We start from the raw sequence: 12,025 nt of genomic DNA on the forward strand, positions 1-12,025 counted from the left end.
CTCCTTAAAGGAAAGTGTATGAGAAGAGGAGGTGTGTGTAGGTGCTGGCAGTAGAGGCTTTGATGTTATTCCTGCTACTCTGTCATGAAATCCACAAAACCTAGCTTCCTGTGATGTTTAGCAAGTTAGTTTCAATATTCCATCCCCTATCAGGTGAATTAAGTGTTTGACAGGTGGCTTTCACCCCACTGCCAGCTGTTTTTTCTGTGAATTTGCTGCAGTCCATCCAAGCCACTGACCATCTTAGCTCTGACAGGCACTGGATTCACACAGACCTGAGGTTAACCATACACCTCTGCAATGGGACTTCTGTTTGCTTTAGGATATGCTTTTGCAAAATGCTGATCTGCAGACAAAGCCTCTATCTGCTGACTTCAATAAAAAAGTTTAAAGTTTCTGAGGGTAGAATGATCTATCAACTTATCATAAAGGGATGTTGCAGACTGTTGTACACTTATTTCTGGTTTGCTGGTTCAAGATTCAGCCCCAGCATCCTGAAGGGATTTCTGTTGTTCAGAGGTGTCCTTATGAAGGACGGACTGTTTGAATAAGAGCGTTGTGTTGTTGCTGTGTTATGATGATCTCAATTCTCCTATTATCATTCCATTGCTGGCACTTGTTTCTTGTTTCAAGACACTTCCTTGTGTAAGTCACCTTGATCACAGAGAGGAAGGTGGAAAATCCTCTTTGGAGTGAGCCATGATGTTAAAGTGCAGGTATACAATTACTTGAAGGAAAAACGACGATCTTGAAAGTATGTTGTTTCCTTCACAGTCTCCTAAGTGCTGTTAGTGGTGCTGAAAAGAGCCAGAGATATCTCTGCCTCTATCTGATACAAGAAGGTGGCATGTGTGAAGGAGAACAGTGTGGTCTTCATCACAGCTCAGGGACAGAGTGTTTCAGCTCAGTGACTGCAAACATGGGCAATCACTGTGTGAATGTTCAAATGGACACAAGTATCTTAGAAAAAACATCAGTTCCTGGTACTTAACTGTTGTCTTAAGTTATGTGCTCTGTGCTCTGTATACACATCAGCATTCCAGAAAAAACTGATCCTTTTTTTCACCTATCATTTTATTGTTTTCTCATCGTTTTCAAGAATTTAATACAAGAATCTAGTACATTACCTGCTATTAATCTGGATTGTACTTTGGTTGTATCCAGGACCATTAAATAGTTTGTTTAATAATTAAAGTTTAGAATTTGAGATTTGTTTTTGGTATGTACAGTGAGTCTAACTAGAAAAATATTTTTATTGGTAGATACTGGCAGATGGGAAAATTCTCTTAGAAGTCCAAGGGTTAGATGCCAATGAGAAATACATATTTGCTGTGGCAGCATATTCTTCAGATGGAAAACTTATTGGGGATGCCATTGGGCAAATGACTAAGCCAATCCTTGCCTATCCACCGCTTTCTGCTACTACTGTTCGAGCATATCTAACTCAGGTAGGGTTAGAATATGGTAATGAACACCTACTTTCATTTTGTTGTAATTATTTGTTTTCAGTGGTTGTTCTAAAACTGTATCTGGTAACAGCTTGAAACCTTCTTGATGAAAGCTTGATAAGCACAAATCACAATTTTAACATAAAAATAGTATAGCTAAGTAAGTTCATTCTTAATTCAAAATTATTAAAAATGTCAGGTTAAGTGGAAAGGACTCAGTTTTCTTACCCATCTCTGTTTTACAGTCTGCATTTAACTTTTTTCTTTTTTTTTTAATTTTTTTTTTTATTTTTGTGGTTGAGACTAAGTACTAGAAATCATCTTGTTAGCCATTATGGAATAAAAATGTTATTGAACTTAGCAGATATCAAAGCCAACCATTTTCATATTGAAATTAGTTTTGTAGTATCTTGTGAAAGACCACAAAGGTTGGCAGATAATTATAATTTTGTGTTCTTACAAAAGGATATTTAAAACAGATTGTGACACAGAGAAAAATGAAATTGTCTAGCCCCATAGATAGATCATGGGGAACAGTTAAAGCTTTCCCAAAATATTCCAGTGTAAGATGTATTCATGTGAATTTATGCCTATTTATTTGACTTAGTTTACATCCTGTTATTCAGAGCAGAAGGGCATTCTGCAGTGTTAGCAAAAGAAAAGTGAACCTAGATGAATTTATATGCCTTCAAGAACTGCAGCACAATACCTGTAAAGTTTTCCACACAGGACTGTTAGAGCATTTGTCAGCAGTCAAAGAACCCCTCTGCTTTCTCTGATGCTGAATCTGAACCACACTAATAATAGTCAAATCCAATTATTGCTGCATGTATTTTATTCAACTGTGTTGGGATATTCTTAGAGAAATTGTAAATTTACAATTTAAAATGTTATGGGGTTTTGAAACCTTATTGATCCTGTAATTTTGTCTGGCTTGGTTATTCCATGAGCATGTCAACTCACTGTTTGTTTTTTTTTTGTAGGTAGCCTATCAGATGGGCAACTTCAGATTAGCCAGAGCAGTATTTTCACCAATGTGGGATTACTTCGTTTCAGAGTCTTTTCCATGGCCTCCCAATGCAGCTGTAATTTCTGCAAGTAGTCATTTCACTATATCTGAAAAAAGGTAATTGGTAAAACAAAATTAAAATAGTAATTAATTATTTATCTTTTAAAATTATAGATGTGCACATTTCGTTTAGAAGAGTTTCAAGTTGTGGAATTTTGTTCAGGCTTGTGATGTGAAAAATGTTCTGGAAAAAAGGTTTATAATTAGCAGAGGATTTTGGTTATTTATGGCACTGCTAACATTTACACACCTAATTCTTTGTAATGGCTGTTTTCTTGAGATAATTGTGAAACATTTTCAAAGTGGGTACTAGTTTTGTGTGATGCATTTTCACATGCAAAATGTATCATATGCGCTGGGTGCTTGACTTTCCAATTAAGAGAGCAATAGATCTCACAAATTGTGAACAATATGTCAAGAACCCCAAGCAAAACAGGTAAATTGTTGCTAATTTTGTTTTGGGATAGCTATATAATGTGTCAATAAACTTTGCATATGCTAAAGGTCTTTAGAGATATTTAAAATGAATTATTTTATGAAAAAATTCAAATGATCAACCATAATTATAGAAGTTTTTCATCACCCAGCTAGAAATTTTGTGGTTACATTTACTGAAGTTCAATAGATCCGGGTTCAGAAATACATCAAAACTGAATTTATTCCCAGATAAGATATTTTTCTGCAGTAATAGATGTGAAAAATTATAAGAAAAATAGTTTTATATGTAAGTCAGCTATTTATGATTTGATAATGAATTAACATCCAGTATAGCTGAATACAAATAATCAGCTTCAGTGTCTGCCCTTCAAGTGCCACCACATGTCTGATACCAGGCATACAAATGCACCAAGGGTCTTGATGTTACATGCTATAGCCATAGTAGCACTTGGGATTTACAGTCTGTGGGCTGCATTGATGCTGCCAGAAAATCAGTATATATTCTATTTCATGACTGTGTGGGTTTTTTTTAATCTATCTCTGGCCAGGCAACAAAGCAGGAATAGTCATTGTGCTGTTGTCTGCATTTTTTTTTGTCATTACTATTTTTTCGTAAGTAATTTTTTAACACATCCAGCTCTAGAGATAACATTGTAATAAGTCTATTTTCAGATAAATCAGATGAAGACAGAACATTTTAAGCAGCTGTGCAAAGCAGTTCTGGGAGTTTTTATTTTCTGGCCAAGCCCCCCACTCCCTTTTTTTTTTTTTTTATTAACATGGAAGATTCTCATTGCTGCGGGATCAGGCAGTTTCAGGTTTACTGAGCAGTAGGTAAGAAATTGGACTCGCTAAAGGGACAGCAGAGGGAGCCTGAAGGAAAGGAAACCTGTTTTTCCAGCTAGAAGCCCTGGTGGTGGTATCTTGGTATTGTCAAGTGAGTGAATGTGTCTATTTGATCTTACTTCTCCAGTTTCAGTCTCTTTCAGGAAATACAATCGAGGAGAAGAAGGAATTTATTTCTTTTACTTCAAAATCATAGGATTTTTCCTGTAGCAAAAATATTAAAAAATACGGCAAGTGCAAATGCTCCTCTGTCCCCAGGGAAGGGGAAAAAAAAAAACCAACCAAAAATATTTTGACAGAAAAGCAGGCAAAAGAGAAGAGATTCTTTTGAGACTTGTAATACAAGACATAAGTGCTGAAAAGGAATCTGTTAGTAATACTTAGCAATGGACTTCACAACTGTGTGTGTGTCATTGTCAGAATACAGAAGAACAATGTGTAAAAGGAGACGGTGAAGACAAATAAGCTGTAGCATCTGAAGCTTTCAGACAGTTCAAAATTAGTTTCACTGGATTGGATGATGCAAATAAGGAAAAGTTGTCTTAGATTAGTAGAAAGTGAATAGCAATTTCAAAAGAAGTAATATTTTTATTTATTTAGGTTTTAATTTAGAAGTTTTAAGCAAATTTTTCAGCTTTATATGTAGGTCTTATTTCTAGAAGAAGTTATAGTAATCTATTTTGTCCATAATTTTAAAACTAAAGACTTCGTTTTATTATAATGCAGTGTCAGACATGCAAGATCTGAATGATAATTAACGTGCTTTTACTCTTGTTTTGCTTTTGTGTTTGGTAGGTTACATTTTGAAGCTGTATCTCAGACTTCTCCTATTACCTTGCACCTCTTTTTGAGGAATATATTTGCTGTTTCTGACATTAATGTCATGGAAGGAGCACTCTTCTGTGATTCCATCTGTTCCAATGAGATATTTTATAAGGAGCAAGTAGGTGTGGTTTAAAATAATATACTGGATTTGATTTTACTTTTTCATCAGCTTTATTTCATCATTGTAAGATAAATGTGACAATCAACTAATCCTATTTACAGAATTGTCCATTTTCTGTGGGTTACATGGCCTTTTTTTCTGAAGTATTTCAGAAGCTGTTGGTTATTTACATCCTGCTGGAATGATGGTTTCTGAATCAGTTATTGCCTAACCAAAGCACACTGATTGCTACTGAGGAAGGATTTTTCTTGACTTCAGTGGTGGTAGACTATATAAGAAAGAAGTATAATAAATGTTATTTTTGTCCCCCTTGAATCTTTTAAATTTTCAACATTTGTGCTATGCAATACATGTTTTTTAATTAAGATGTGACTTCTCACAGGGTTTCATGGTTTTAATATAGTAATATTTTATTTCAGTGTTTTTTATAGTATAATGGCATGTTAATGACAAAAAACACCCTTTCTTTTTTATTTGGATAGTCAAATTTGCCTCCTGTTTTATTGCATTCCTATTTTATTTATTTCTTTGCTGAAGTACTTGTAAAAAATGTGAGCAGTTGATTACTCTGTGACTTTACAAGATAAGCTCTCACTTGCAAGGACTGCAACAGATAACTTGAAGGGAAGGGAGGGATTTATCCTTCCCTTACCGATTCTGAGAGCCTACCATGTGAAATTTCCACTGCACATAGTTTGAGGTTATTAATCAGCCTCAATTTGTAAATTATATGGGCAAACTCAGAGGGCACAATTAGATCAAGAGCAATCATTTCCTTTAGTATCAGGAATAATGTGTTTTTTAATGTACTTCTAACAGGTGTGAATTTAAATTCCTTCTTAAACTTTCATCTTACTTGCTGCTTATCCTGCTTTTTAAACTGCAGTAACATCTGTCTTCTTCCACTCTCAAATGGTTTAACAACAGAATGAATATTTAAATCAAAATGTGTTTTTCTTTTACAGGTAGCTAGATTAGCAGAATGTGAAAGAATGACTGTGGCAATTGAACTTAGCAACTGGTTGAATGATCCAAGTTATGCACTGCAGTCTGTTGTGCAATGTTATGGTCTCCTCGCCCCACTTATTTATCACAAGATTTTTTCAGTGCCAGTAGTTCAGGTGAGAGCATTTTAAGACAAAGCAGCTGTCAGGTCCTGCAGTTATAGTGATTCAAATTAAACTTATAGTAGGCAGTACAGTTGGAGAGCTAAATATCTAGGCTGTGACTTCTTAATAGCTGATGAAAGAAAAGCCTTTTAGAATTTTATTCGTCCCCAATGCATCTAAGTTCCATGTAAGCAGCACACATTCTGCTCTCAGATATGGTGAAGTAACTGCAGAGTATCAATTGTTTCTTTAGGGTGATTGTTGGTATTTTAAACTGTAGCAGAAATTGCAATGTAATTTCTACTTGAATGTTATTTGCAGGCAGCAATTTTGAGGAAAGAACAGCAGCATTTGCCTGTGGTTTCTTTTGTTTGGTTGTTGGTTGGTTTGTTGGTTTTTTTTTTTTTTTTTAAATTCAGAATGTTTGCTTCATATACAGTTTTGTTTTCTTCTTAAAGAAAAGAAAGCTATTCAGTGTTTTGACAATGCAGTCTTTAGTTTTCAGGCATGAGTTCCTTTCCAGAAGCAAGCACCTTCTCTTCAAAAACAGAATACATTTTGTGAAGCAGCAGATGTGGTTTTTAGATTCAGCAAGCATACAGTAGAAAGATGCAAATCTTTTTCCTGTAATTAGGTAGCCTTTTTAGGTAGCAGCAATAAGAGTATGTTGGCTCTGTGAGAAAGGATGAGGTGACCGCACTGCAGGTGAAGCACAGACCAGCAGCATCTGAATTTGGCAGACAGGGAAGGCTGCTGGTAAGAAGATCCAAGGCAGTCCAGGGAATGTGAGGTTATTGGGCTGGCCCAGGGTCCATCCAGGAGAAAAAGTCAGGAGGTGCAGGAATTGAAGCCAGAGGCTGGAGACAAGGCTAAAGCAGAGGCCCAAGGTCCATCCAGGAGAAAGAACTGAAGACCAATGGAGCAATATCACAGCTCAAGCAGGGACTGAAGGCTTGTGCCTGAGCTTGACAGAGGGTATGAGGGGAGGTCTCAAATGAGGATGCTCAGGGAAGGACTGCTGGGACACTTAGGGCCCTGTTAAGTTTTCAGGAGTGATTAGGGAAAAAAAAAATCTATTTGAATACAGGGATAGCTTCTTGCTTAAGGTGCTGTTGGCTGTGGTGTCCTGCTAAAGGTACAGCTAGCCACTGGAAATGGCTCCTCTTTCAGATTTCTTAAGTAAAGTGAAAAATAATTTCCACAAATTATAGCCACAAAAATAATTTCCACCAAAAATAGCCACAAGTTCTTTTAATTTCTGAAGGACAAAATCGGGGAAAGAAGTATTTTATTTTTACAACATACTGGAAATGATTTTTTTTTTCATTTGAAATCTTTGCCATCTCAATATATTTTCAAACAGTCCTCCAGTAGGATTATGTTATCTCACTGAATTAAACATTCTTGGGTTCTATGTTAGTTAAATCAGTAAAAATATCCATCATGTATCTGTATATTAATATCTGGGATTTTATGTGAACATGTAATTTATTCCAAAAGACTGTGGTTGAAATCTTGACACTGTTCAATTAAACAGAAATTTAATTATTGGCATTTGTACAACTAATGTTTTATCCTATGCATTAGATTTCAAAGTATTTTTAAAGTTCGTCATGAAATACAGTGGGCTGTACAGAGGTACAAGCTTGAAAGTATGCTCTAGAATCCAATTTTTGTTTTAACCCTTGTATTTACAGATCCTCATTAAATGCTTGGCTGTCCTCCAAGAAATTCCAAGTTCTACTTTGCAAAGGAGACAGGAAGGATGTTATGACAGTATTCAGCATATGATAGCTTGTGCTTCATATCATACAGCAAAGGTATGGTGTGAATTTTTGTGCTTACATCTTAATTTGAGATACAGCTCTTGTCATTTAGGGGAAAAAAAAAAGAGATTTAGTAAGCTGGCCTTCAGAATGATATCTTACAGAACCAGCAATCTTAAATAGTAAAGGCATACAAACATTTATTAGTATCTTTGAATCAGTGCATTTTTGCTACTATGACATTTTGCCTTTTTAGTATTTATTCAGAAAATAGTCTAAAACTATTAGTCCATGTCATTAGATCTACATTTTATATAATTATGTGTAATTTTATATTTAAGCTAGTACTATTTTCAGTAAGACATACATATAATATATGTTTAAAAGTTTATTTATTGCAAAAGCCATATTTGTAGTTTTAATCAGATTAATATATCTGTTTTAGTTGCTAATTAGATACAAGAGACTTTATACTGTTTAGTCATGCATGCTGGCAAAAGTAAAAACACCTTGACTTTCAACCGTAATATAAATCTCTAGATGACATTTATGATTCAGATACTCAATCTGTTTAGTGAGATAAGGAGAAACATGGTACTGGATTTTTTTCCCTCATGTATAGGGAGATGCTGCAGTTAATTACTCACTATTATAAATGTGTGATACTGAAAAAGTCAGCTTTCCTCTAGCTTTGAGGAATCAACTAAGAGCCCATACTGAAGCTGAGCTGTGGCTAAGGATTTGAGAGATTGCCCCATTCTGGTGATTCCTCAGCTTGGTCTTTATAGGAGCTGAATCTCCATGCTAACCTCACAAGACCAGATCCCTACCAAATAACCCAAAAAATGCTCTGCAAGGCCAGCATGGCTGTGAGGCCAGGAGCCAAGGGCAGTGCCATGGCTGGCAGAGCAGCACCTGGTATTGAGGTTCAGCCAGGCATCCAGATTATCAGGCAAATTTGTGGTGATGAGGCAGGTCAGATTTGAAGCTGGGAAGTCAGTCCACAGGCGAGGATAAGGCCTGGTGAGGTGGCTAGGGTCAGATAGAGCCCAGCAGGCTGGTCCATCATGATGGAACAGTCTGAGGTCAAGCTCAGAAGTTGGTCCATGAGCCACGTGCCCAGTCTAGTGGATCTATTGTCACACCCAGGCAAGACTTGCACCAGGCTGGAGACCAACATTACTGCCATATAGGAGCCAGCAGGGACTGTAGGCTTAGACTTGAGCTGAGAGGGAGCTCCTGGCCCCATAGGCATAGGCCCCAGGTGAATGCTATCAGAGCCAATAAAGCCTATTAGAAGCCTTGAAACCTTGATTAGGTGTTTGTTTGTTGGATTCCTCAGCTAATTGACTACCACTTATATTGGTGATTTTTTTCCCCTTAGAGATAGCATTTTAACAGGATAGCATACAGAATAGCAAAGAGAATGAGTGAATTGAAAATGCTTCTCATTAAAGCAGGGTATATATTTTTCTTTTGACTTACAGTCAGGTCATGTACTGTGTTTATCCTAAGGTAATCTGTACACTTAGGATCACAAAGGCAAAGATCCTAATGTGAAGTTAGCTTGCACATAGTAGAAGCACTTGGGCCTTTTGAGCTCTACCTAAAGAAGATAAAGCCATTGAAAAACATTTGCTACACTGTTAATTTATAAATTTTGCAATTTAAAAATAAATTTCACCAGTTCTTTCAATACAATTGGGATTTTAAAAAGTGTGCTTGATACCAGAGAGGCAAATAAGGATCATTTATTTATCCTTTATGTTCTTTGATAGCAGTACTGCCTGAGAACAGGGAGGGTGTCAATCACAGCAATAGATATTTCTGGGTAAATCTTTCTATTCTCTGAGGGATAGGCTAAGCAGAATAGAACACATAGATAACATCTGCAATTCCAATTATTTTACATGTCTACAGTCCTGGGTTTTTTTATTAAAAGAAACTTGCATATTGAGTAATTAATTTATATTTATAATATTCATGCATTTTGACAATTATGAGTAGACAGTAATGAAATATTACATATCATGTAAACAAAAACTTGTATAACAGATTATTCTTTTATAGGTACTACATTCATGGAAAGAGTACGAACTTTCAGCAATTATCATTAACTATGGGAAAAAGTTGTTGATCTCACCAGGAGTTTCACCTGGCCAGTCAGGAGATGTGAAAACTGAAGAAACACGCACTGGCAAAGCAGTAAAAGTAGTTGCTCTGTTTTTTAATTTTTCTTTTCTCTAAATTCTGTATTCTATTATTTTGAAGACTAGATCTATTAATTTTTTTGTTCTAGAGTCATAGAATGGTTTATATTGGAAGGGACCTCAAAGATCATCCAGCTCCAACCCCCAGCCTTGGGCAGGGACACCTTCTAGACCGGTTTGCTCAGTGTCCCATTCAGCCCAGTCTTGAACACCTCCAGAGATTGGGAGTCCCCATGCTTGACAAAATATGCTGTGCCAAAAAAGTCATGAACATAATTTCTATTTCACCAGAAAAGAAAAATAATACAATATTGATGAAATTATAAGATATAGATTTAGAAGACTTGTGATCTAAGCTAGATTCCACTATTGACAAGCTGGTTTTAGGTAAGTTAAAGCTAAGCTTTCATAACAAAGTATTCAATATTTCAGAGACGTTCCTCAAGGGCATCCCATTTAGCTGCAATGGCAAAAGCAGCAGAAAATCTAAATTCTCTTGAATCAAGTCTACTCAAACTGATAGAACCAGGTGGGTGTACTGTTGAAACATGTCTTACCTTTGTCTATGGAGTTTTCTATTGCTTGTTTGAAAAAACTACATTTACTGAACAATACTTTTACTTCTTATATCTTCCATGATGACTCAACCAAAGCAATAATGATCTTGGTAATGATCACCTGGTGATGATGTGTGCATTCATATTTTTGTAATTTCCACTGGAACACTCATTTCTTCTTTAAAAGGAATATTCCTTTGTGAACAATTCTGCAAATCTTTATGTTCTTCCAATCTGTTTAAATTGGATTCCATGTTATTTAGGCTTGCTTTATCTTTTTAATTCAGAAAATGCAGTGGCAAAGACCACTGTCCATTTATAGCTTGTCTTAATACCCCACCAATGCTAGTAGTAATGACCACTGCTGGAAATTTTAGTGGAGAAAACTCTCCCTGAAGAAATTTAACAGAAATTGTTCTTTTTGTGAGGGAATTGCATGCATGCTAGTATTTAACTGCCTTTTAACTAGGGAATGAATAAACATATTTTAAAGTATCTTGGATTCTGGATCAAGCACAATAATTTTCTGGCTAATAATCCTGCCAAAGTTAGATGAATTAACAAGTAAGAATTATAAAGAAAATTTGGTTAGAACTTAATCTCAGAGACACCTCTGATTGGTACCTAGGTAGAATGGTAGAGTAGTATAGGTTGGAAGGTATTTATTCTATCCCCCTTCTCAAAACAGGTACAACTACATCAGCTTGCTCTGAGGCTTGTCCAGTCAAGTTTTGAATCTTTCTGAAGAAAGAGATTTCATAACCTTTATGGGCAACCTGTTCTGATAGTTAACCACTCTTATGGTTAGAGAGGTTTTCTTTAGTTGTCTTTGGAATTTTCTGATTTCTGGCTTGTTTCAATTACCTGTTGTGCTGTCAGTGAGGAGAGTCTGTCTCCACATTCTGTATTTCTCCTGTTAGGTAAGTATAGATTCCTCTTAGCCTTCTCTTCCTAAGACTGAAGAAACCCAGTTCCCTCAGCCTCTTCGTGCACTATAGCTCATTGTTGTCTTGTCTGTCCTTCTCTCAACTTTGCTATGTTGGTATCTTGTACTGCAGTGCCCAAACCCAGGCACAGTAACCTAGATGTGGTCTCACATCTATTTTAGTGCTGAATAGAGGGGACTAGTCATGCCCCCTGACCTGCTGGCCATGCTGTTTCTAGTATAGCCCAGTATGCAGCTGGCCTTTACTGCAAGACCACACTCCTCATGTTCTAGTTATCATCCATCACCTCTGTACATGCATTTCTTCAGAAGAGAAAGTATTCTTGTGAAAAATAGGATAAGGAGTGATGGAAAAATTCCATTAATCTGTGCAATAATCCTTCATTTTTGCTCACATTGATGCCTGCATTCCTGCAGAACAAGTCACATAAGGAAAGAATTCTGTAAGTTAATTGACAATCATGTTGATTAATTAATAGAAAGTTAAATTAATAGATCAGTTAGAAAAAACCCACATTTTCAGTAGCTGGCAAATAATTGATCACTAAAGTCTGCTCTGTTGTTGAAATAGCCTATTTGTCAATAGTTTCAGGATACAAACTGAGAAGAAGCCTTTTGGTGTGGCCATGCAAAGCTTACAGCTGTCCTTACAAATATGTATTAATGGTTTAGGGCAATGTGCACGCCTGT

The 12,025-nt window shown here is 36.2% G+C and overlaps 1 protein-coding gene across 1 annotated transcript in view; it reads left to right on the forward strand.

Moving 5' to 3' along the window:
* Window positions 1-12,025, forward strand: part of CFAP54 (cilia and flagella associated protein 54) — a 128,231-nt gene that overhangs the window by 58,282 nt on the left and 57,924 nt on the right. Inside the window, exons 28-34 of the mRNA XM_036401171.1 lie at window positions 1,263-1,448; window positions 2,432-2,574; window positions 4,597-4,744; window positions 5,713-5,868; window positions 7,554-7,676; window positions 9,693-9,833; window positions 10,265-10,361. Coding sequence (XP_036257064.1) covers window positions 1,263-1,448; window positions 2,432-2,574; window positions 4,597-4,744; window positions 5,713-5,868; window positions 7,554-7,676; window positions 9,693-9,833; window positions 10,265-10,361 — 994 coding nt within the window. The remainder of the gene's footprint in view (window positions 1-1,262; window positions 1,449-2,431; window positions 2,575-4,596; window positions 4,745-5,712; window positions 5,869-7,553; window positions 7,677-9,692; window positions 9,834-10,264; window positions 10,362-12,025) is intronic.

Source organism: Molothrus ater, chromosome 5, assembly GCF_012460135.2.
Source record: "Molothrus ater isolate BHLD 08-10-18 breed brown headed cowbird chromosome 5, BPBGC_Mater_1.1, whole genome shotgun sequence".
NCBI lineage: Eukaryota > Metazoa > Chordata > Aves > Passeriformes > Icteridae > Molothrus > Molothrus ater.